The 27529-nt window shown below is 33.6% G+C and overlaps 1 protein-coding gene across 6 annotated transcripts in view; it reads left to right on the forward strand.

Annotated features, from left to right (window-relative positions):
- Positions 1–1185: 1185 nt before the first annotated feature.
- Positions 1186–27529, forward strand: part of LOC129226639 (pro-neuregulin-2, membrane-bound isoform-like) — a 150802-nt gene continuing 124458 nt past the window's right edge. For all 6 annotated transcript variants that reach the window (XR_008580809.1, XM_054861267.1, XM_054861268.1 and 3 more), the window contains exon 1: positions 1186–1771. Coding sequence is in view for 5 of the 6 variants with exons in the window: in XM_054861267.1 (XP_054717242.1) it covers positions 1330–1771 (442 nt within the window). In the remaining variant the exon portion in view is untranslated. The remainder of the gene's footprint in view (positions 1772–27529) is intronic.

Below are 27529 nucleotides of genomic sequence, written 5' to 3' on the forward strand. Positions count from 1 at the left end.
AATTTTACCCATTTCTCTTCTATGAAACAAACTTAAGTATAGGAAATTGAAGCAAGACTGGTAAGGATGGTAGCATTAAATGATTCTCTGACCTCGAAAACTAGCACTGGGCGAAGGGGAGCTAAAAACCACCATCTTGTTGTTATATGGCTTGCCCGTCCTTAACGTAAATCATGACTACACTCATGCCACTCCGCGGTTATTAAATAAAAAAATAAATAAATACATCGTTGTGGATGGGGGAGGGAGGGAGCTGTTAATTAAATCAGCTGAACTGAAATATTGTAGGATTGTTGGTCCGCTTTGCGAACCCAAAATTTACAATGTGTCCCTTGAGCAAAAGAAGTTGGAGACTCCTGGTCTGCATAGATAACAGCGCGGTCATTCCAAGCTCGCTAGCTTGCGAGATCGAGATTCTCGCTTACGTGATTGGTTGTGATGTAGAAATGTCGCAAAGTAGAATTTGAATCTATTCGAACTTAGCTTGCGGCTAGGTTCGAGTAGATGAGAATATTACTTTGTGACATTTCTACATCATAAGCAATCACGTGAGCGAGAATCTCGATCTCGCAAGCTGACGAGCTTGGAATGACCGCCCAGTACTTTTTATTGGTTAAATTTTCAGGCACTTTTTTTTTTTTTTTTTTTAATGTGTAGCACCAAGGGTTCTGAACGGTCAAATTTTGACCACTCACTGTATCCCTGCCGAGATCCATTGTTGTTCTACACCTTCCAGAGGCATCCTAATATGAGGTTACGGGACGTCACTGCAACCTCCCAAAATATTCCTTATTCGACAAATTTTGTCTGACAATTCGGCAAAACTGGAGACAGCATTGCAAAATTGCCATTTTTTAAAAATAAAAAAATTAAACATGCTTATTGCTTTTTCTGCTTTGGCATACTTACATGTGCATTGTGCATGCTCGTATTTTATCATTTGGTAAAATTCGGAGTTTCATTAGGATATTAAAATAGTCCCTCCTCCCTCTCCCAAAAATTTTTGTTTGGGGCACCCCTGATCCTCTCTGTATGCGAACTTTGCCAAGAGTCGAGGAGACCGACCGAAATGTGCGGAAGATCTTTCATTCCTCTGAGCGATGTTCGAGATAAGGCGGGAAGAAGAGAGTCCTGCTGGATGGGGAACATCCAGATGGAAGCGGGGGAGCGAAGAGTAAACCAGAAACGAGAAGCGGCGCGCGGTCAAGTTCATTACTGCGCAGGACTCTGAAGGAGTCGGAGCACCCTGTTCTCTCCACACACCAGCGATCGCATCCCAGACGAGAGAGAGCGAGGCCATGCCGATCCGCCGCACCGGGACCCGCGGCGATGCAGTGTAGCAGCTCGCGACATCCGTTCCCGCGCTGGAGTAAGCCCCTCCTCGTCCTGGTGCTCCCGCTCCTGGCCGCGGCCTCCTGTCCGGCGCCGCTGCCCCCCTCGGTAGACGACCCGCAAACCAAGGCGCTGCTCAGTCCGGTCGTCTTCGCCGGACGCCTGACCGAGCTCTCGCGTCGCGGCCGGACTGCCCATTTCGCCGTCGACCGGATCCTGAGGGCGCCCCGGGAGCTGCCGCACCGGCAGGTCGGCGTCGTCGAGTTCGGGGGGCGCCCGCGGTGCCAGGGCTACCGGGCGGGAGAGGGGGAGCTCCAGATAGGGGAGCGCTACGTGGTGTTCGCAGCGTGGCACCGGCAGCGCAAGATGATAGCCCTGGCCGGACCGGAGCCCTACTCCAAGCGAAAGGCAGTGGCCAAAGTGCTCTGTGCGAACTGTGGTGAGTGGATACGATAACCTTTCCCATTATCAGTTTTTCTTTTTATTTCTCTGCCTGTGTAGTGGATTGCCATCGGAGGTAACACGATCCGATTTTTTCTTTTATTCATTTTGTTCTTACATACACAAAGATAAATGCTTGTTTTCGTGGATTCGAGAATGCACGGCGTATAAATAAACCACCTCGAGAGTCTCAGATATAGTTTACAGCAGTGCTTCCCAACGTAGGGCGCACGCAAGCATGGATTAAGAAACGGGAAAGGGGAGTGGGAGTTGTCGTGCTAAATTACGCCACCAAATATAACCTGAAAATGCATTTGGGGGACATTTATGTCGAAAAAGTTTCCCTTAGATCGTTTCTTTGTGCGAAAAAAAATTGTACTTTGACCATCCTTTCCGGTAATAATCCCCGCCTCTACCCGAAGCTGGACCAGCCTTTGAAAGCCCATCCCACCAGGCGCAATCTAAAAATGAGCTTTGAAATGTTTTGACTTGAAAGAATTTTCTTTTTTGTATCATCAATCTCTTTCCCTTTTCATTTTCACATGCTGTTTGAGTGCTTAAAACCACAGACCTTTTCTGCCACACAAAAATGGATTCATATTTTAAGTAATATAAATTAAATCTCCAAAGTGAGACACTCGCAAATTAAGTGTGCGTTATGGTCAGAAGGAAGTTGGGAGACACTGCTCTACAGTGTCTCTGGAAAAGGTCCTAATAATTGCATACACGTGTTTCGGGGTTAAAAGGAATCCTTTTCTCAATGCAGAACTTATGGATGGAACACGTTAATTTGTCAGATGTTTTTCCATCTATACCCTCATTACTTCCACATTGAAAAAGTGTTCCATAGAACCCCGAATGTATTTGTTTGTAAGTTCTGTATTCCGTTAACCTTTGTTTTACGTATTTATTTTCAGTTACAAAGGTTTTGTCAGGGGCGCTAAAATGGGAGGTCACTGTTACCTACTAATAATTTCCTTCTTCGGTAAATTTTATCTGCCACTTCTGCAAAATTATTACGATTCGGCAAAATTGCCATCATACGGCGGAATTTCGAGATCCATTCGGCAAAATTTGGAGTTTCATTTGGCAAGTTAAGCTTTTCCACCTTCCCAAAAATTTAAGTTCTTGGTACCAATGAATTTTTTTTTCCATTTTTAAGGCCAGCACTTACCTGCATTCAGACTCAGAAATCTAACGTACTCGCATTTAATGAATTGATGAAAACAGATTAATTATTTTTTAGAAGCATCACGTTAATTGCAGATATTTAAGAAACAATGTATTGCTGCTTGAAACTACATAGATGTTAATATTCAACACGTTACCGTTTTACCCCGCATTATCCGGCATGCCGCAAAATTCGAGGGTCACCAGTGAAAAAATTGAATACGATAAAAAATATATGTTCAGCTTAAAAATGAGTATAACATGGTTGCCACACTTCCGTCCAAGGGACAGAATTCCGTCTTTTCAAAAATTTGCGCCATCAGATTTTTTTTCCATGTTCAAAATGATTTTTATAGATGAAAAAAATCTTTACTTTTGAATCTCTCACTCTCAAAAAAGGTCTTATTCTTCTGAGGACAAAAAATTGCCCATCTGCTAATGTTAAAAAGATAAGCTGTTTTTTTTTTTCCAAAAAATAATTAAATAAGTCACTCAATATGTTGATTTCAACCATTCTTATCTTAATCTGGAAAATTTTATTAAAGTTTTTATCACAATGCATCTTATAGCCAAGAATCTCATACCTGAATTTTTTTTAATTACTATTTTTTTGTATGAAATATGAACTATTTATGTAACCTGAACTATAAAATCTGAAGCTTTTTTTCTGCAGTAGCAAGTAGTAAGTTTTTTAATTGTATATTATTCTTAAGTTCTTTTTCTGCTTTTACCTCCTAAAAATCTTGGACAATGATATGTTATTTTTTTATTTAGGTTTTAATTTTTACTTAACCTTACAATTTGGTTATACTATATAGTTACAGCATGAAAAATTATCATTATATAAGTCTAAAAGATTAAACAAACTAAGCGCTAACATTTTGATGTCGCGAAATGGAGCCACGCGCATTTCAGTCCTGGCCAATTTTTTGAGTGGCACCCATGAGTATAAGTTCTTATACATATCTTATTAGCACTAATAAACAGTTTAATTTTGTAAAAATATTTACTAACAATGTTATTTGTTATTTTAACATGGACAATATTGTTTAATAACGAATAATTTTATGAAAATAAAATTAAAACTAAGTAAGCAAACATTTAAGCAGTAAGTTACCGTCCCTAAACCAGTGCTAAAGAATTTACCATAGCTATTCATTAAATAAAAATTCAACATACCTCTCTAAAAGGAACCTAAAATAATTTATTTAAAAAAACTAGGAACAAATCGCAGTAACGATGATTGTTTCTGAATTGACTACCTTATTGGCGTATAGTTAAATCGATTAATAATGGCCTACCATTAATAACAAGCACCTTTTACATGCTATACATTTTTTTTTTGAAAGAAGGTTACTTTCGGGATCTATTATTATTATTCCTTACGATGGTTTGCTTTCTGCTTAGAACTGAATCTAGAAACTTGCTTTTGTTTTGTTGCAAAATAGACCTCGAATTTTCTGGCATGCCGGAAAATTCGAATTTCCCGGCATGCTGGTCAGCTCGTTTTTTTCCGGCATGCCGGATAATGCGGGTAATACGGTACTTGCATCCGACTTGTCATTTTTATTGTTCAGATATTAGCCTGGTGCTTCTTAAGGGGGCATTGGGACCTCCGATTAAAGGAGAACAAATTGATCGTTCGCCCTTTTAGTTCTTCTTTCTTACAAGAGATGGATTAATTAGAGAAAAGCAGATCCCATAAGGCGAATTCGTTCAAAATACCGGGAAATAATTTCTTAGCTGCTAAAGACTCAGTCAGCTATGATATCTACTGATATTTTTTTGGTGGGCATTGATTTCTTCATTATTCAGCAATTAACCGTTTTAGATGAAAACTTGGTCGCGTCTAAAAAACTTCTTCGGTATAATTTCCCAAACAGAAAACTTTATAGCATACAATTGTCACGACCATTTCTTTTTTGTTGAAGTTCTAGAGAAATGTTCATCGAAATTAAGTAGAGATTGTTTTGTGGATAAATAATTATGTAAGTTCTGATCTACATGCTAAGTTTTTATTATTATTATTATACTTGGAGAAAAATAAGCAAAATATAAGCAATTTTTGAATCATTATCTTTAACACTTGTTTAATTAAATAAGTAACTTGTAAAAGTTATAACATGTTGCTTGATTTTAAAGTTACGTGACACATTATAATATATTCTATTCAATAATCCCTTTTCAAATATTTAACATTCAAAGTACTGTCAAAAAATATATTTTTTAATCAGCTAAAAATAATAAATAGCTACATATGGCGTAAGAAATGACAGTCAATAAATAAATAAAAATATAATAATAAATCATCATTCTCTATAATTGGCTAGGTTGCCTGTCTTAGTTGATCCACCTAAGTGGTCAGCTCACACAGGTTTCACCATACATATCTTCGTGACGAAGTTTGTAATTGATTGATTGATTGATTGAGCAGTATTCGAAGCGATTTTTTTTCCTGCAAGGGAAAAAAATGCCAATAATTTTATTTTTTAGGATTTTTTTTTCATATTTTACTTGTAAAATTGTTTATTATTGCTATTATTATTACTTTTTACTATTACTATTATTAGTATTACTATTATATTAGTATTATTATTGTTATTATTAGGTAACGACCAAATAATAAATTTCACTGCGCAAATTTTCTAATCCCCGCATATATGGTTGAAATTAGGTTGTCATGTACGAAAATTGTTGTTATTTTGTTTGATTATTGTTATTTTCAATTTCATGTTCAGATTGAAAAAAATCCATTTGGGAAAGTTTTGTTCCCATCCGGAACAATATAAATAATGAAATATTAAATGAACATAAATGAATTAATTAATATATGAGAAAAATGAATGAATAAAATAGTGTATGAATAAGAAAATAAGTAAATTCATATAGTAAAAGATGTAAATGAATGAATTAATAATTGAATACGTAAGTGATCTACCTAATGAACGAATGAGTTAACGAAATGAGCTACTTAACTTTGCTCGCGTTCACTTGATAAGTTGTTCTTAAAATTTTTCGTCAAAACATGCCTAATATCAACTGCACTGAACATCAGTAAATCTCAATTCATATTTACAATGTTAATAACACAAACTTCATAATTTTACTAGTTGCGTCGCCCGGCTTTGCACGGTGCACCTCGAAAATAATAGTTATTGTTCAACAATCAGGCTTAAAAAAAAAAAAAAAAAAAAAAAAAAAAAAAAAAAAAAAAAATCAGTACAATTTTGAGGCAGACTGCGGAAAAATAACCAAAAAGAAAATATTTTAAACCCGCCGATTACAAGAAAAGCCTTTAAAACAAAAGCATAAATTTTATTTGTTCATATTCGAGAATAAAAAATGGCAACAGATCTTTGGTCTCAATTAAGGCCCCTATATATCTATATAGCTGCTCTGGTCAATGATTTGATGAAATATCACCGCTACAAATTTTAATGAAAGCATTGTTACGGAGGGTTGAGATGAAGCACTGAATAATAATTTGAATGGCGGGAAGCCTTCGAAAAATAGAGATTTTATGTCGAAATTTAAGTGTCATAATTAATAGTTTTTAATATGTAGATATCTCGGATAATTATTATCGAAGGATTATCTTAAATAGTCAAACATAAAGACGGGAAGATTACGAATCTTGGTTCGATACCTGGTTCGGGAGAAGTAAATCGGACATACATACATACATACATAGGTACATACGCTCAGTTTTTAATTATGTAAGATAATGAGAAATTAATCAAATTACCTTTGATAAATCACAAAATATTACATTATGGGTGGCAAATTTTGTAAATGTTATTGTATAGTTTTCTACCTTGATCTTCGGAACAATTTATTATTTGGCTGGTATTATATCTATGTTTAAAAATATAGTTATACATAATTCTAGATAGGTGGCGTTACAAACTGAAAATAGTTCACCATTTTACTTCGCCTCGCTATTTCAGTTTGTCCTACATTTCCCTGTGTTTTTTAAAAATATTTATTTATTCATTTTTAATTTTTATTTTCAAGTATTAATGATAATTATTAAATCTCCGTTTGAACAAAAAACAAATAGCGGTCAAAAGAATTTTCCAATTTAACAGCTTTTTTTCATTCACTTTGTTTTTGTTGAAGCGATATTTCTTACTCTCAATAATCTAAACGACATCACGATCGTATTGTAAATTTCATATAATGTTATTAAATAATAAGGTTTTTTTGAGCAACAAACAATAAAAACCGTTTTCAAAAAAGTACCGTTCTTCCTTTCTCCCCCAAAATATTGATAAAAATTATTTTGCCCCTAAAAAAAAGAAAAAAAAAAATCTTCAAATTTCTCGATTTAACAAATTTTTTTTATCACCTTTGCAATTGTCGAGTCAAGTTTTCTCATCCTTAAAATTCCAAATAGGATTGCAATCGCTTTGTAAGCATAGGTTAAAAAAAAAAAATTCTACTTCATCTTTTAAATTTTTCAAAAATTAATAAAAACTATTTTGTCTCTGATTAGAAAAATTCTGTTCAAATTCCTGGATTTTATTTAAATATTTTTAAGTGTTTATAAACACGAAACAGTTTAAAAAAAGCACACATTTCGTCTTCTTCTTCTTCTTTTTCAAATATTAATCAGAATTACTTTATCCCTAGTTAGAATAAAATTCTGTTCGAATTCTTCACTTGAACGAACATTTTCCATACCCTTGCATTCATTGTATCACGATTTTTACCTTTGGAAAAAATTTCATTTCTTTGTTATAGCTTTGTAAGTATCAATTAAAATAGCTTAATTTGTGTGTATCATTTCTCTCTTTCTCTCTCTCCTTGTTTACAAATTGTGTTTGTAAAATTTATCCGTGATTCAGAAAAAAAAATTTAGTTCAAAGAAGTCTTCGATTAAACAAATATTTTCTTTCCTTTTGCATTCATTAAATCGTTGTTTCTTTGAAAACAAATATCTATATAACATCTTAATTACTTTATTAGAATCATGCTCAATTAATTTGCACGGTTCTGACATTTTTACACATATTAGTACATTATTCTCGGAATTTTAAACGTTGGACTTCACTGGTGATATCGTCGCCTCAGAGCAACAATTGTTTATCTTAGTGTTATTTCTTTGATTACTGTTGCTCTGAGGTGACGATATTGTCTAATATAAAGAAATCTTATGCATTATATCATGAAGTATATGAACTTTCCGAAGAAAATTTTTGCTTTTGTAAAATAACGGTTTCTACGTGTTGCGGGTGTGACCGTACAGTAACGCCCGCCACACGTACGAATCAATATTTTCAAAACATACAAAAACTTTTTAAAAAGTTTATACTTCATATAGTGTTGCGTAATGTTTTCCTACACAGTGAAATGGTTACAACGAATACCAATGCAACGAAACAAATTTTCAGCTTCGATTTAGGTGATCAGTTTCGATTATAATCTAGTTAATCTGTTTCGACTAATTTCCATTTCATTGTTTGAATTTCATTGTGAAAATCCTATTACAACGAACAAATTTGCGGTCTCTTGAAATTTGATGTGACGAGATTTCAGTGTGTTCAAATACACATTGAAGTCCCGTTACAACGAATGCCAATGCAACGAAATATCCCTTTCAAAAATTTTCAGTCCCAATGTAATTTCCTTTACATTGCTTGAATTCCATTACAACGAAGTTGTCGTTGCAACGAACAAACTTGCGGTCCCTTGAACTTCGTTCTAACGAAATTTTACTGTATTTGAACAAGCAGTGAAATCCTGTTACAACGAATACTAATACAATGAAATATCCGTTTCAACGATACAGATATTCAGTCCCGATGTAATTTACGTTACATTGTGTTTACGTTTCATTGTGTTTCGTTGTAATTCCATTAAAACGAAATTGCCGTTACAACGAACAAAATTTGCGGTCCCTTAAAGTTCGTTGCTACGGGATTTTACTGTATCACTATTACAAGTCAAATTTTAAAATTCCGGTAATTAAGTGCAAATATATGAATGAAAATATCACATCCGTGCAACTGTATTGCGCTATCATTTAATACTATTAAGTAATATAAGGCGCTTTTAAAACGCTTTATCAAGGAGGGAAAAATGCATTTGAACAGTCTCGTCAGACATCCCCTCTCCTTTGGTTGAAACAAACGACTGGAGTGCAACCAAGCAGCTTGGTAAACCGACACTCATTAACCTCAGCGAATGTGGCAGAAGTGTCATTTGTCAAACCGACGTCTAGCGAGGAATCATTGAGCGACCACCTTTGCCGATGAGATCACAACAATGCTCGGAATGTCTCCAAGTTCGAAAAGACATCAAAAACGACCTTGTCGACGCCTATAAGTAACCGGGTTAAGGTAGGAGAGAAAAGAATTCGAAACTATCCTCCCTTACGCCATCCATAGGGATTTTTTTATGTTAATATGACAAGCTTGTAATTGTTCCGGAAGAGAAATTATAATGGGCAAAGTTGAATTTGGCGGATCTTATTCGGGAACACCCATGCAAGTGGTCTAACCCCATCGTCTGCTTCAACGTCCTCGTTTGCATTTTGGTGAATGAATGGAAAGGTATTGTCTGTGACATTGCTAAAAGTAAAACTCCATTTTTTTTTTAATTTTTAAACTTTAGCATTATGCTCTAAACTGTAACTTTTTGTGAATGGAAATACGTTTTCTCAGTGCTCGAAACTGTACAAGGACCCCTCTTGTCATTGGATAAAGACTTCAGCAACATGAAAAAATTACAACGTCAAAAAGCACGAAATGCAGATTACTGTAGACACGTGTTTCGACGTTACAAGGAACAACATTTTCAATGCAAAAGAAATGAGCTTATGGATGAAAAGACATCCGACAAAAGCCAATAGCAAGATAAGCAAACAGCTCAAAAAATAAAAAAAAGTGGATTAACCAAACACCAAGCTCTTGCTCTCTGTTTGCATTCCTATTGGTTTTTTAAAATTATTTTATAACTTTCTCATTGGTTTTTGGTTAACCCGCTTTTTTTTTATTTTTTGAGCTGTTCGCTTATCTTGCTCTTGGCTTTTCTCGGATGTCTTTTATTTCATATGCTCATTTCTTTTGCATAGAAAATGATGTTCCTTGTAACGTCAAAACAAGTGTCTGCAGTAATCTGCAATTTATGCTTTTTGACGTTGTTATTTCTTATTTTACATTTATGCACAAAAGCATTTATTTACCCTAAAACTTCACCATTTGTCATTGTTTAAATGGTTTTATCACTCCAATATTAAAGGTGCTTCTTGTAGCATAGAAATAAGTGTCAGCAATTTTACATCTATTTCTTCCTCGAAAACGTTGATTTTTGAGGCTCTGATGAGGAAAGGGATGTTATTGACTTGGGATTTTGAACAAAACGCGTGTAAAGTTCAAATCATTGATGGTCTTTCACTGAATAAATCATGCTGCATAGTAACACCTGCTAGGGGCTGCTGTTGCTATCTCTTGCCCCAAATCAGATGAAATTTTCTTCTACTATTTGCATAGTAATCTCCATTTTTTTTAAAAACTTGGCGCTTATGCCATTAGTATCTAGGGGCTTCAACTTTACTTCAGTGCATTTCCTTGTAATTGTTCTAGTGCAATTTTTGAGCTATTTGTAAATTTGATTTCATTAATTTTTCTCATTTAACACCTTTATGTATTTTAAGTTATGCATAAGAAAAGCAGGAGTGCTCCAATGGGAGATCCTTCCTCCCCCACATCCCTTTCCTCATCAGAGCCTCAAAAATCAACGTTTTCAAGGAAGAAATAGATGTAAAATTGCGGACCTTCTAAAAATTTCCTTATTTGGCAAATTTTGTCTGATGATTCGGCAAAATTATCATCATTTGGCAAAATTTGGCGTTCTATTCGGAGGAATTACCATCATTCAGCGAAAATTGGAGTTCTGTTTGAAAAAACTACCATCTTTCAGTGAAATTTGGAGTTCTACTCGGCAAAATTATCATCATTCTGTAAAATTTGGTGTTCTATTCGGCAAATTGATAATTTTTACCCTTTCAAAAATGTAGGTCCTTGGCACTTCTGAAGAAACGGACCATAATTTTTAGGAAAACTCGAAAACTATTTATTCAGACGATGCTAAATATCTTAACGCGCGTAGCACTCTGTTTTGTTTTAAAACAAATTGTAAACAAACTACGGTGGGCTAACCAAACACATTAGTGGACCAGATGTAGACCACGGGCTTTTCATTAGACATGCCTGGTTAGGGAGATAAATCAGCAACTGTTGACGGCAGGCACGTTCCACCAGGATAGAACGTCGAAGGTACCTAGCGGAACAAGAAGCAACGCGGAACATTAGCAGGAGGGGGGGGGGGGGGATTTGGAAAGGAAAACTTCATCAGAGATCCTGACCTTGAACTGCAAAGAAAGCCAGTAAGAAAAAAGACGTCAATATTCATCCCCAGGATCACGCCTGGGTGAAGGAAATCATTTCGCTTTCGTTCCGGACTTACCAATCAATTGGGGATTCTTTCAACGCTGCATCCAATTAGAAGGGTGCTGTTATCAATTTGAATTTGTGAGTAAACAACTGAAATTGGATATGGATTCATACTTTGATTGAAAGGTAAACGTGGAGCAATGAAGGGTGAGCAAAGCGAATGGTAGAAAATGTTACGACGTAAGAGTACTTGCGGTTAGAAGAGTTAAGTCAATTTTTTTTCTACACGAGAAGATTGAATTATTTAATTAAACTTGGCAATGAATCCACAGTGCACCGTCATAGCAAAACAAAGCAATATTGATTGCTTTTATGTTCGCGATAAAAAATATTTATTTACTCTCTAGTTCTCTACTTTCTACAGCCAGTCAAAAAATACTTTCTTGAATTGAGCTTCTCAAGTGCATAGATCTATAAGTTGGGGAAGGACATGGGGCCTGTGTTCCAGACGGTACGAACCAATTTAATTTTAAAACAGTTTTGATGTAATCTGCTCAAAATAGATTTTTCTTGTTTTCATTCCAGTATTTGGACACTTATAAATATTCTTGTAGTTGAATTGGTGTAAAGGATATCTTTTTTCTTTTTGTTTTTTTTCCTTTATTATTATTTATTTATTTAGTAAAATTTGCAAACGTAAACTTTTTGAGGTGGGCTTGGTAGTACAGGTGCATAGGGAACTGGAGTTACAATCGTAAGCCATGTGCTAAAGTAAATCATAATAAAATATTTTCTTCTGAAATGGCAACAATTACACTCTTTGAACTACTTTTTCATCACACGCACCACTAAGAAAAAAGTTTATTGTAGTAAGATGACGAAAACAATTTAAAACAATGATGTTTTTTAAGTACTAGTATATTTTTAAAAAATCAATTGCTGTTTTATATAAGTTTTTCTTTTCAAAAAAAAAAAAAAATCATGCTTGAAACATTGCAACGGTAGAGTACTTTAAGAGGTCTGTAAAACTCTAGGTCTGCCAAAGGTAGTGTCTCTAACGCAGCCCCATTAGAATGAACGAAAAAAAAAAGCTTTGAACCAAAAAACTTTTGTAGGCAATGTTTTGACTGAAAAAGCTTAAAGATTAAAAAATGTAAGTACACGTTAACTCATAGCAGGCACCGCCATTATTAGTTTTAATTTGCTAAGGTTTGCATATTTCCCCCACCATCCACCCTTTAAAGAGGAAGCAATCCTTTATTGAATTTGTTGTGCTCAAACCCTTTTTTTTTTTGCATTTTGCTTCATGTTTTAATTTTTGAATTGTGTCTCTATATGCCCAGTATTTTGAACATATTTCTGTCATTTAAACTGCTTTGAATGTAATGGTATAAATTTTTACGTGCAAGTGTTTACAAGCATGAGGGTACACTCCCTCATATGAGTGAGATAATTCGCAAAAATTTGAAATACTCAAAATGCTATTATCAAGTCATAAAGCACGTGGTTGGCAATTGATGATTAGAAAAACTAAAAAAAAATCTTAATGCAAAATATAAATATGAAATATCATCTCTGTTGCATTGCATTTCGAAATAAGGTTAAATGTCAAGCATTTTTCAGTCGTTCGAACAAATTCTAGCGATAATGTTTGTTTTTATGGCTAAGAAATTTCGAAACGAGTTTTCCTCTTGTGGTGGGAGTTTTTACTCTGAATTTTAAGATTATTGTGGCATTGAGGAGTATGAAAAGTCTTAAATGAAAATTTTCATCATCGAACCACATTTTTAGTGAGCTAGTTCTTAGTATGAATGTGAAGAACTTTCAATAAATTGCTCCCTGGCACTATATAGAATATATGTATCTCCGAGTTTAGAGGTACAATTGAATTTATATCATGAAGTGCCATACTTTTACTTTTCGAAACCAGTCTTTAAAGTAGGTTCATTTGTAAAGTTTTTTTTTTTTAATTTGAATGAACTTAAGTTCAGAAAACAAATGGAAAATTTATCGAAACAAAAAATTAACTATAACAGCTGAGCTAAAAATTGAAAATTCGTGAAATCAAAACTATTTTCACATTAAAATCAAAGAATTTACAGGAAATATTCTAGTTTCAAAAACTAGAATGGAAAACTTGCTGAAAGTCGAGTTATTTTTTTAGCCTACTTTCCCAGTTAAAGTCAGAAAAAAAAAGAAAAGAAAAAAGCATGAAAAAAGGCGTAATGCATCTTAAAAATGTCGCGAAAAACAAAAAAATGCCAAAAATAAATAAAATAATTAAATAAATATTGAAAAATTAAAAATTGGAAAGAAGGTAATTGAGATGGGGAAAAATGTCTGCCGGTCTGTCGGTCCATCGGTTTCGGTCTGTCTGCTCCCCCACCCCAATAACTTTTGTGTAAACAGTCCGATTTGGACCAAAAAAAAAAATCTTCAAAAAATCTCGGCGAGGACTTCTTATTAACATATTTCATTTTTTGATTTAAACAGTTTATCGTTCAATTTTAAGCAGTTCAAATCTCTTAGCATTAGCGTCTACGGCGAAACTAAAAGTCAATATAGATCCCGAAAGGCGGATTTACTTCAAGCAAATTTTGATGGAAATAGCTCTTGATGACCAACTCCCGACTTCGAATCCTACAGTTTTAGGGCAGTCGACTCCGAATCTGACTCCGAGACCCGAAATATAGTCGGACTCCGACTCCACGACTCCTACTCTAACTATATAACTTTGGCAAAAATTTAGTCACGGATGGGAATAGACTGACTCCGACTCTTGGAGCCTTCGACTCTTACTCCTTTATGCCAAAATAAGTCTTAACTTTGACTCCACAAACAATGGCATAGTTGCAGACTTTCAGGGAAAATGACCGATCCCGACCCCGAGTCTTTGAATTCAAAGCCTTCGACTCCCAAATCTGACTCTTTTACCCCAAAATGATATTGACTCGGACTCCGCAGTAATGGTTTTATACTTTGAAATAATTATTGATGATAAGATTTGTTTTTATTTTCACGCTAATGTTTTTCAAGTGTCAGGCGAAGAAATTCGGAGTATTTTATGTTTCAAACATATGCGCAGACGATTTTCTTTCTTTCTTTTTTTTTTTTTTTTTTTGTATTGATAGTGAAAATTATTTCTTTAAGTTGACATTTTGTTGTATTTTTAATTTATTTTCAAAGTACATTTATTCATTTTTTAAATAATTTTTTGGCAAGAGGGTAAAAACAAACGATTTTTTTCTTTTGATTATTTTTCATTCTTTTTCTTTTCCTTTTTGAAAGTCATTAAAGATTTTTTAATAGAAAAAATATATTAGCTTTGTTCAAAATTTACTACTACTATTTGTTCGTTTATTTTATTTATTTTTTTTTTTTACTCATCTATTTCGTCAAACAATTAATGCATATTTTATTTCTAGAAATCAGGTAAAAACGTTAAAAACGTTTGAAATAATTTGCGATTTTAGCGCTAATTTTGAGAATATTGATCAGATTCTAGAAAGTCGTTATTGGTATACGGGAAAAGTAGGCACGTTTAGTTCTTGTTACATGTTCAACTAATAATTATTTCAATACTTTTGCTGTGGCAATAGTTTGTAGTAGTATATGTTTGTAGTGTGTGGGATTACTTCCTAAGGAGAACTTATTATGGAAGGTTTTGGCTTTTGTCGGATGTCTTTTCATCCATAAGCTCATTACTTTTTGCATTGAAAAAGGCGTTCCCTGTAAAGCTGAAACACGTGTCTGCAGTAATCTGCGAATTTGTGCTTTTCTGATGTTGTTATTTCTTACGTTACGATTAGTCAAGTTCACTGACACACGACGTTTCTGAGACTGTCTGTGCTGGGTGGCAGCAACCTTCGGCAGCTTGAGTTGGTTCAATTAGTATTCAAGTTGGGCAGCTTGAGTTGGTGAAATTTCCCTCCGTCTCGCTGCCGCCACTATTTATTTCCAATTCAATTTGTAACAAATTACCCGTGTGACAGAGTACCCCGCTCTTCCCTAATTTTGTATAAAGAAAATACTGAAAATTTTTAAGTAGCTCAATGTCAACCGTCACTGCTCAAAATTACCTGAACTACTCTACTGAGTTACTAACAAAAATCTATTTTTCTTTCTTTTTCGCCTCTATTTATTTAAATAAAATCATCAAAAAACCCTCTTGTTCAGGGGCGTGCACGGGGGGGAGGGGGCCCGGGTCCCCCTGTTGGACCGTGCCCGACTCTGAAGGGGCCCCGAGATTTTTAAAATGAAGGGTGAAATATATAATGGGACGTAGAGGTAAACAATATGGACGGGGGCCCGTAAAAGACATTTGTGACGGGCCCCAAAATTTCTGTGTACGCCCCTGCTCTAGTCTTGTGGAAATAGGCCAGTATTCTTAGCAGAAAAAACTTGTCGAAACGTTCCGTATAACCACCTTTCTGCTTGCCTCAAAACTGCGCAGCAGACGATGCTGCTGAGAGAGGAGGGATGAAAGTTATACTAAATATTTATCTTTTCCTCTGCACAGTCCCTCTTTCTTACATGGGTTCCTGCTGTCAGGGTGGTTGGAATGAAACGTCTAAACATGACTAAGGCTCCGATAAATGGGAGCCAACTTTCAATGCACTTTAAATCGCAACGTGGAAGGAATCAAGGGCTCACAGAAATTAAATTTTTGGGAGGGCGGAAATTCTCAAAATGATTTTTAGCATGACCCCGCTCCCCTAAAATGTTAGTGTTATCCGCCCCTGCATGTAACCAGGAGAGTGCACAAGGGGGGGGGATACCTGTTGGCCCGGGGCCGAGTCTAAAGGGGGCCCAATATTTTTAAAACTAGGGATGAAATATAGGGGTAAACAATATGGAGGAGGGCGGAAAAGACATTTGTGACTTGTCCCAAAATTTCTGTGCACGACCCTGCATGTAACATGGTATGACGTTGCTTACTTTATTGCAGTTAAGCTGTAATAAGTGTGCTGTTATCTACATTAGAAATGCATTAATATTTTAAAGCAAAATATTTACAATTCTTAAAGGTACCCTCAATTCAAAGGTGCGCACTCTCCTCTAAATGTATTTCGATTACACCTCTATTGGACTGGAACGTCACTTTTTAGCTTGGCTTCTTAGCGTCATAAACATGGATTATAAAAGAATTACTAAATTTCATGCTTTAAATTTAGTAATGCATTAATAGGGTAACTGACCTTGGTTTAAGTAAATAGATATTACGGCAATCAGAGTTATATTAAACGCCTCTACAAGGCATTTCCCACATTGAAAATAGACCTCACTACTAATTTAGTCAGGTGGGGCAACACTTGACTGAACACTTACTTGTATTATAAGTGAAATTTAGCAATGTGGAAAAGCAGGAAAAGAAGCATCTGGAATTTAAACAAGAATTGTGTACCGCAAATACACACGATTTAAGTGAAACTTTTACCTTTTGTTTTTTTACATTCTGAGCTATTACTTCACCAGCACGTTTTTTCTCACGCCACGCTCTTATTCTTTCTGCGCCTGACTTCCGAATATTCACAACACAGTTGTATATTTACATGAAGTAAAATCTTACTACTATTATATATGCGAAAGTTTGTCTGTATGGATCTATGGATGTTTGTTACTCTTTCACGCAAAAACTACTGAATGGATTTTGATGAAACTTTACAATAATATAGCTCATGCTTCAGAATAACACATAGGGTAGTTTTCGTCCCATTATGGGAAGCAAAACCCCCTTAGGGGGGCAATAAAACACAATTTTCGTATAAATTCACTAATATGGGGATGAAAAAATACTTGCACATATTAACATTATATGTCCATCGAAAGCTCTGATTCTTCTGCTGAAGATGGCACCTGTTCGAAATTTCTAAGTAGAATGAAAAACGAGTTACGAGCTTTTTAGTTCCATGTTTGAAGGCTTTCCTCAACTCAATACAATATTTAGCGTATCATCTCAACTCCTGTCGATAGCGACTGTTGTTGTATTGTTGACTATCTTTGCTTTTCGTGACTGTTCAAGGCTTTTCTCAAGTCAATATCTTGAAGTAAGATTTTTGCACAAGATTGGCAAATAATACATGGATTTGGTTGTTTTTTTTCCATTTTAATGCAACTTTGAGGCAATTAATGGTTCTTTTTTAAAAATTTATTTGTGTTGAATGGATGTTTAATTGATCAGCAGGAATCTAGCCAAACTTTTTTTGTGGAATCATTTTAATAGCTAAGGCATTTGACATTTTTTTCAACTGTCGCTCTTTTTGAAGCTAAAGACTACGCAATACTGTTTCTCGGTTTTCACCATGTAACCAAATATCGCCATTTCTTTAATATTTCTTTCTTTAAATTTGTTAACACGTAAAATAATTCGCCAACTAAATTAAGCGAATCCATAAACAGCACAAAAACTTCCATTAATTTGTCTTTGCACACAATTTCAAACAATTGCCAAAGTTTGACTGTTTATTGGAAACATTTCGAGTAGCATCATTTTATAATCACCAGAAGTATCTCTGCATTTGGCGACTCTATTTCTTCGATGAAAATTAGTAACACACAGTTTTACAAAGTAGGGAGGAGGAGTCTCACTTAAGGTATCCCAAAACGATTAACGCAAATTTAATAACATTTTAAATCGCAGTAAGGGATTACGGGCAACTACACTTTTTAAAAGTTTGTACTTCAATAGCAATATAGAAAAGGTTTTCGACTATGTTAAAAAAGAATGAAAAAAAGATAAATCTTTTTAAACAAGTGAAGTTTAATTTATATTTTGGAAATTCCTCAAATTTGTATATGCTTAAATATCGTTTTTTCGTTTCTAAAAGAGTACTTTTTTGTTCTTCATGCTTATTGCCATTTTACTTTTATGGGTAAGGAATAAGCTTTTTTTTTTAAATCACGTCAAAGCGGTGTGTTTTGAGTTATTTCAGTTACAGCAGAGAACGAATAAACGTAGCGATTGTTTCTCATAATTACTACAGACCCAGGCAACGCCGGATAATTTTGCTACATACTATTATCTGGTAACTAAATAAAGTCATGAAATAGAGTCTGCCCCCTACCGTCAGTTACCGTCGAAGAAAGATTTATTTTTGGCCAGAAACGGCCAAATACATGCAAAACATTTTCTTTATAGAGTGATTCCATACCAACTCAACCAAAATAAAAAAAGTTGGTTGCATGACCGACTCGGATTTTCTTTAAATTTGGTACACAGATTGATGATATAGAAGCATGAAGAAGTCCAAATTTTTAGGTTCCTGCTCCACTTATTTTTTGAGATACGGGTCCTCGAAGTTTGTCCACCCGCTCAAAATGCCAAGAAAATGATGTAATTTAATTTTTTTTTCTTAAAAATTCTACTCATGCAATATATAAGTGTTTGGTATCTATGAAAATTAGTCACTCCAGGCATTCAGGAAAAAAATATTACAATGTTTAAAATGAAAACGGTTAAGGTACAGTACTCTTAGAAGTTACTACCACAAAAATTTGATTTTGCCGATTTCGCTGAAATTGAGATATCGATTCCAAAAAAAGGGAAACAAAACCAATGGTTTGCTCACTTTCTGGTAGTCTACTGGTGTTCCCTATAAATAACTACACAATAAATTATTTCAGTTTCACACTCCTTCTTGGAAATATTTAAGCTGAAAGACAAACCATAAGTCAAAAAAACGTAATTTTGACCATTTTGGCAGCCGTTTTTCTCCTAAAGGGGACAGCACTAGGAACTTATTTCTTTTTTTTTTAAGTAAGCTACTGATATGTTAGTTATTCACAGGAAAAGAGTTTACTTTTGGTTATTATTTGCATAAAGAGATATCCCGCTGATAGCATATGCATGTTTTCCTCGTAATACCATATGCTTGTGTTCATCCCCTCAGACTTTACAATAATAAAAAAGAAAAATAATGCATTTATTAATTGTACTATATCTGGAAAAATTCAAAAAACGTAACATATTACTGCATTTAAAAAAATATTTAAAAAAAATTCTTTATTTTATATTAATATTATGCATTTGATGAAAACAGAAAATAGACTTTTTTTTCCAAAACTGAGCAATTTGCATTCATAATTATGAAGTACGAAATAATTTTTTTAAAAATCAGTTTAAAAAAAGGAATAATAAATATTTATCCCACAAGCAATATAAGTTGAATTTAGCATAACATTGAAAACTGATACAAACATAATTTTATTTAGCTGCAAGCATAAGTTCCTGTATTTTTTTTCTTCCCTACAGCAGATACTTTAATCTGATTAGATATGTTTGCAGACACAATAGATACCGAAAGCTTAGATTTACTAATCGGAATAAATGTATGGTATTCTCTTGTAGCCTCAATTGTTGCGGCAAAAGCTAGTCTTTCAGAAAGCAATTCTCTTGTGTTTGTTACATGTTCTTCAGATGCGAAGAAAAATTTGATCATTTTAAAATTGCCTTAACAATAATATATTTTATTCAAATACAAAAGTGACGACAAGCAACAGGCTCTGGGCCCAGCTAGGATAGTCTTTGTCCATTTATCAATCCCGAATGAAGATTAAGAACCCTTCCTAAAACTGTTCACCCATTTGTATCTAGCAGCTGCTTCTAGTAAACTATACTAAATGCGTAAAGTACTGTTGAAGTGGTAATCTTTAAGCCGCTGCAGGAACTGAACGATGAACATTTTAACTAAAGTGAAATTTAAAATTTTACAAAAGTAGATCATGCACTGTTGTAGCATATTTCCTTCTTAAACCATAAGCCTTAAGAGTTTAAAATTAATAATTTATTTTTCGTTCTTTTCATTATGCTTTACAAATTTTTCTTTATTTCTAAATCCTATTTGTGCTTTCTGAAAAAGTAGCTTTTGCCGCAACAATTGAGGGTACAAGAGAATACCATAAATTTATTCCGATTAGTAAATCTGCTTTTGGTATTTATTGTGGTTGCAAACATATCTAATCAGCTTAAAGTATCTGCTATAGGGAAGAAAAAATACAGGAACTTAAGCTTGCAGCTAAATAAAATTATGTATGTATCAATTTTCAATATTATGCTAAATTCAACTTATGCTGCTTGTGAGATAAATATTTATAATTCCTTTTTTTAAACTGATTTAAAAAAAAAATTAGCACTTTATAATTATTATATTTAAAAAAATATTATAATATTTTCTAATATTTTTTTAAATGCAGTAATATGTTACTTTTTTTGAATTTTTCCAGATATAGTACAATTAATAAATGCATTATTTTTCTTTTTTATTATTGTAAAGTCTGAGGGGACGAACACAAGCATATGGTATTACGAGGAAAACATGCATATGCTATCAGCGGGATATCTCTTTATATGCAAATATTAACCAAAAGTAAACTCTTTTCCTGTGAATAGCTAACATATCAGAAGCTTACTTAAAAAAAGAAATAAGTTCCTACTGCTCTCCCTTTAGGAGAAAAACGGCTGCCAAAATGATCAAAATTGCGTTTTTTTGACTTATGGGTTGTCTTTCAGCTTAAATATTTCCAAGAAGGAGTGTGAAACCGAAATAATTTATTGTGTAGTTATTTATAGGGAACACCAGTAGACTACCAGAAAGTGAGCAAACCATTGGTTTTGTTTCCCTTTTTTTGGAATCAATATCTCAATTTCAGCGAAATCGGCAAAATCAAATTTTTGTGGTAGTAACTTCTAAGAGTACTGTACCTTAACCGTTTTCATTTTAAACATTGTAATATTTTTTTCCTGAATGCCTGGAGTGATTAATTTTCATAGATACCAAACACTTCTATATTGCATGAGTAGAATTTTTAAGAAAAAAAATTTAAATGACATCACTTTCTTGGCATTTTGAGCGGGTGAACAAACTTCGAGGGCCCGTATCTCAAAAAATAAGTGGAGCAGGAATTTAAAAATTTTGATTTTTCATGCCTCTATATCATCAATCTGTGTACCAAATTTAAAGAAAATCCGAGTCGGTCATGCAACCCCCATTGGTTGAGTTGGTATGGAATCACTCTATAGCATCTTCTTTTCGGAATTAAAAACCATATCTTATGAATATAGATTAACCAAAAATCTTACGCAGTTTCATAAACTCGGCAAATCTCTGCCGAATGTATGGTACTGTGGTCCTTTGGCGATAAATAATGGATTATAATTTATTTTTTTACATCTTAACGTTGCTTTTAATTGCAAGAAATATAAAATGACATTTTAAAAACGTATTTGATAGGCAGAGTTATGATAACGTGTTCGAGACGAGTGTTCAAAAATTTTGACGCTACAGCCATTACAATAGTTGCATTAAAATGTAAAAATTCCGCCAAATTAATTTTGGTAAAACGATCATTAAGTACTATGAGGTATTGAAGTTAAAATTAATCCACCAAATTAGTGAAACAACACTCTTAAATAACATTAAAACTAATATTAAAATGTAAATTAATCCACCAAATCCATTTTTTATCTCCAGTCTTACCAGGCGACTATTTTAGTGCATTGGTGAATTATTTAAAACTTTTATGAAACTTTTCATTTTCTTTTTTCTTTTTTGTGTGTGTATTTTTAAAGGTTAATGATGCTAATTAGGATTTTGGGGAATTAATGTCCCTATTTTAATGGCGACAATGGAGAATATTGTTCTTTCCTTTTTTCTTTTATTTTGTTTTTGTTTTTATTTGTTTTTTATCCTATGGGACCTGTGCTGATGAAGATTTTCGAAATAATCATAACTGAGAAAATCAGAAGGAAATGTTATTTGAAAACGCTGATAGAGACCATTCTAATAGAGACTTTTGAGAATTTTTCTCTTTGCGAAATGAGAAGTTTTTTGTACTTTTACCCTCATTTAAATGGGAACTTAAAAAAAAAAAAAAAAAAAAAAACAGTTGTGCTTACTCTGATTTTAATGGTATTTTTACTCTGAACTTTTTCGTATTGTAATCAGGAACGTTTACGTTATTTAGAAACAGTTGATTTCCTTCTGGTGGGGATTTTAAAGGTTTGATGTTCTGACTCTAAAGGGACAGTGTTAGAATCAGGATTTGCAGTAATTGTTGACCCTTTTTTGGGACGATTTCTGCGGTAAGAAGTTATACATTATACAATATTTAGATTTCCGGTGTATCGCTGTATGTTATGTATTTGACGGAGATCGGGATTATAAGGGAATTGTCTCACTTTATTTAAGAATAGTTGACCTCACTCGAATTGGATTTTTTGAGAATTACCCAAACTAACTTCTTTACAACTACTGAAGGATTTCAAGATTTATTTTGTGTGATTTTTTGAGTGTATTCCAAGATTCGCAGACTTTTCATTTACCATCCTTCCACCTGATTTTCAGTTTTTATCATACCTTTTGATGCATTTAAGGGGGCAGGCAATTTGAAATGTTAACCAAACTAGAGAGAAACAATTTTTTGGTAACTATTTGACCTCTGCCTTTAATGACCATTAACTTGAATCAATTGAAAAAAACTACATCAACGTGAGCGAAGCCGCGGTAAAAGCTAGTAGATTATAAACAGCGAGCAAACTCATTAAAAATCCCTTTTTTAATTCTTGCCAAAAACAATGGAAAAAAATAGTAATTATGAAGTTAACTTTGTTAATAAAAGTTTACAAACTATTTTCAAGGCCGAACTTAAGCAATGTGGATTACGCTTTTAAATTGATGACTTGACTTGAACCAAAGAAACCTGCATTATTTGAAAAGTTTAAATCTGCAAATATATGCCTGCCTAAGTTTAACATTGAAATTAATTTGTTAAGTTTATCATCACTTTATAATTTCTGATATTTTTCATTGCTTTTGGCAACAATTCAAAAAAGAAAGTATTTAAGCTTTATTACTACAGTCGACCCCGCTTATTAGAATATCGGTTAATAGAATACCCCACTTAATCTAATTCATTCTCAATGGACAAAATCGTTAATGTCTGTTATTTTAATCCCGTTTAATGGAATATCCCGCTTATTAGAATAATGTTTCGTGAGAAATTGGCTATTCCATTAAACGAACTCGACTGTAATATTATTTTACATTGTTTTTGGCATCAATTGAAAAACAACTACGTCAGTTTCGTTCCACAATAAGTTTACCAATCAGAATTTCAAAGCCCTCACATAAAAATTTTCACTTCAAAAATATTATACTTAAATGTTTTTTGGGATTTTTTAAAAACAAATTGCAAACAATCCAAATGTTAAAAACCAAACCAATAAAAATCTATCGTTTCCATCTTTCACTTCATCGTTAAGAAGTTTTTATTCACATCCCTCGAACTAAATCCTAGCTATAACTTCAACTTTAGTGGACACCTTCTATCTTTTCCGAATGAAATGCAAGCTTAGTTCGCAGAACAATAATGCTGCTGCTCCTTCTTTCGATAACTATCTGCTACGCAATATAATTAATTCTTCCTTTTTTCTAAAGATAGTGATGAAAACTTCGAGGAGAGAAAAACCACATGCCTTGAGAGCACTCATTAGCTCCATTATGAACAAGAATAATGTTCCACAATCGAAGCTGTTTATTATTTTCTGAAGTTGCTCACTTCTTCTTTTGCTGATGCAATTTGATTCTTGACTGATCGCAATTTCAGTTGCAATCGCAATTAGGTCGACTTTTTATGTTACACAGTTAGATATTTCGTTGGAAAGTGATTTGTGTTTTGTTTACTGTCTCGCGCGAAAGTTTTGAATTTCACATTTCATTCAAATTGATCATAGAAATCTTAGAACCATAGAAATCATAGAACTATAGATCATAGAACCATAAAAATGGCTAATAAGAGATCTTAATGCAATTTAAACTTGTAAATAATGTTTGGAGAAACTCACCGCGATGAATTTTGACCCTAATTTTCCAACTTGTTCAAACAAGATTTTAAATGCTTGTTTATGGATTCACATAGAAAGGCATACATAGAACGAAAGAAGCCTGTCTGAAAATAGCTACTTATAAAGTTGTGCGTGCGTGTCTCAAATTTTATCCCCCTCTGCAGTGGGCAGTATAATAAGAGCGTAAATGTAGTCATATATTCGCACCTCTATAAATATTTCTTATTTATAGTGAGAGTGTTAACACTAGTTTTACAATTGTCAGCTTCAAATGTACGGGGTGTTAAAGGTTCTTGCAAAAAACGCAATTTTTGAGATGGTCCCCTTCGTTCTATCTGTGCGATCCATTACTGTTACTTCTTCTGTAGAAATTTTTCAAGTTACAAATTTCGTTCTAGCCTGTCTTTTTATAGGTCTCGTTTCTTTATGCATATCATTTAAAACCACGTAGTTTTTACACGTGTGTATCGTATTTAAATTTTTACTCTCGCACGTTTTCGATTTACTTGCCTTCAACATTTGCTGGGCCCGGTGCAAAAATGTGAAGTTAGGATACTCTAGAAGTAGCGATTTGATACTCAAATACATTAGAGATGTAATTATTTTACACATTAAAAAAAAAGTATTTTATTCTGAAAAAAAATTAAGAAAAAAAGGGAGGAGGGCTAAATGCAAGTGCACAATTTTTAAAATTCCACTTTTATCTTTGTACCACAATTCTATTTGTTATTTTATTCCTGATTTTTATTCTTAGTGTAATGTACGAAAAATATCATTAATTCATCATATTCTCATGCTTAATTTTTGAACGAAATAGTTTGATTTCTTTTTACTCACCTTTCATTTAGATGTCTAGGCAATCATTTATGTAGTGCTATTAATATTGTTATTCTTATTAAGATTTTACTTATTCAAAATAGGATTTTTTTAGTATAGTTTATTTCGTCTTTTTTTCGTCAACTTACATGGAAAAGTCTCTCTTGGAGAGAAAAAGACCGAAAGAGTTCTTAAAATACATAAATAAATAAGTAAAATTAGATAAAATAAATTTACAAAAAAAATTTTGGTATGAATCCTACACAACATCCTTTTCCACGAATTACGCTTTTTGGAACATCTGAATAGGAAACAAAAGAATAGGTGTACAGCTAGATCTTACTCAGAGTCTGCATTCTAAATTTCGGCCTTCTTTACCGCACTCTTTTTGAGTCATGCAAGATATGTACATACGATTACAATGATGTCACAAGAAAACTAGTGATAATTATCTCCGGGATAGCCCAAATGGGTATTTTTTGGTTCATATGTTGGTAGGTACAGTATAACTTCGATTTAATGATATCCGATTGAATAATTTCCTCAATATAATGATACGTTTAACTGATCAGGATTTGACTCCTTGATGTAATTATGTCCTTGATATAACGATAAATTTTTCCAGTCCCTTGACAATGGGGGTCGTTTCCAAAATGCGCCAAATTGCATCATTTGTGACGTCATAAAGACCACGCCTTGTTTGAAAAATCGGACATTAAAAAAAATTAATTAAAAAAAAAAACTGTCGGGAAAATGAAAGTATTTTCTGGGTCCATGTAATCTTTTTTGCTCATTCTATCCATTTCAATGACTAAAAGTAGTATTTTTGACTGAAACCGCCCCATTGTTAAATCGGGGTTCTGCTGTACCTATGCACGTGCAGACGCGGCGAAAAAACAACTTTGCATTCATTCTGGGGGTGAGCAAAATGCACATTTTCGTTAACATTTGGGTAAAAATTTTTTGCAAGTTCAGTGCACGATGTGCAGGGAAATAAAAAACAGAGAAATAATATAAAAAGTTTACTTGTTCTCCACCTTTCTCTTACTCTACCTTTTCAAATGAATTATCGTTGAAATGACCTACCATCGCTTCGAATTTTAACGGTAACGAAGGAGTTGTTCATTCGAATTTAGAATATGAAAGCAAGTACTTATCGTACAGTGAGTGACGCAATATTCAATCAATTTTTATCAGGTGTTTTAACTAATCATTCCAATCATAAAAAGTCCTTGTCTTGAGCTCCATTGAGGCAAAGTGGAGAGTGAAGGTCAGTATTGATACGGCCGAACAGTCTCCAATAAAACTAAAGATGACCTCTAAGGACACAACGGATCATTATCTACGCGCGATCGGTGATCTTTCATTCAACTTTTTTTCTTCTGCTCTAAAGCGATGTCATAATATTTCTATAGAATGAAAAATGTATCTCTAGATTATTTTCATTCAAAGACTTGCCATCTTAATTGACTACAACTGAATTTCGTTTTCAAATATCAATTTAAAAAGCTTTGGTGTCTTAGTCGTTATGAGATTTATGTGTAAAGCACTCTTTTAAATTATTAACCGTTTTCACATTGTATTATATAGCATTTCAAGAAGTTTTCTTTATTTTTTGTTGTACAACAATTACAAATTTGAGGAGTAGCATATCAATTACTTTGTTGTGATATTTATTATGTTGTATTAAAATCATTGTATCAGGATACATTTACTTAACATTTTAAATCGCTGGAAAATGTCAGTAGGGCGATTCCACGGGTAACTAACTGACGTTTTTGAAGCAAAACAATAAGCATTTTGCAACATTCAATGCAAAAGATATGTTGTGCAAACGAGCTTTTCCCCTGGAATATTGTATTTTTTAAGTTGAATTTAATGGTAGGGGAGACCGGGGCAGGTTTTCGCGCTTTTTTTTAATTTTTTTTATTATTTATTTACCTAAGTTTGAAAAAACTGTACTACACCATTCAGAGAAACCTTGGCTACAACGTGGAATTACTTACATCAATTAATTAAGTTTTGTTTTACAGAAAAATAGTTTTAAGTGTCGTTATGTCACGTGCGAAAATGTGCCCCGTGACCGGGGCAAGTTTTCGCATACCTTATTAATAGACAGGGGCAAGTTTTCGCATGCACTTATATCAATATAATTTAGGAAATCAAACAAAATATTTTCAAGGTAGGTTGTTTATTGATTTTCAGTAAATATACATTGAAAAAAACTCATCACCAACTTAGCTACTTAATAATTTTAATACATGTAGAACTGTTGAAAACACTAAACGTCATCGTCACTGTCACAATTAATGCATACAAGAACATAGGGTTTTCTTTGATGCAAGACTCGTGGGCCCATCTTTTGCAACCAGTGCACTTTACCCATATCTCTTTAGCCATAGATTTACTGTACAACTCTATGCAATAAATGCAAGCACAGTCTTCTTCCTCTTCATCACTTGATTCTTCATTTTCTTCGGGCTTGTTAGGTTTTCCAATTTGTCTCTTAAATAAACTTTTTTTTTTACATTTT

The sequence above is a fragment of the Uloborus diversus genome, chromosome 7, assembly GCF_026930045.1.
Source record: "Uloborus diversus isolate 005 chromosome 7, Udiv.v.3.1, whole genome shotgun sequence".
Classification (NCBI taxonomy): domain Eukaryota; kingdom Metazoa; phylum Arthropoda; class Arachnida; order Araneae; family Uloboridae; genus Uloborus; species Uloborus diversus.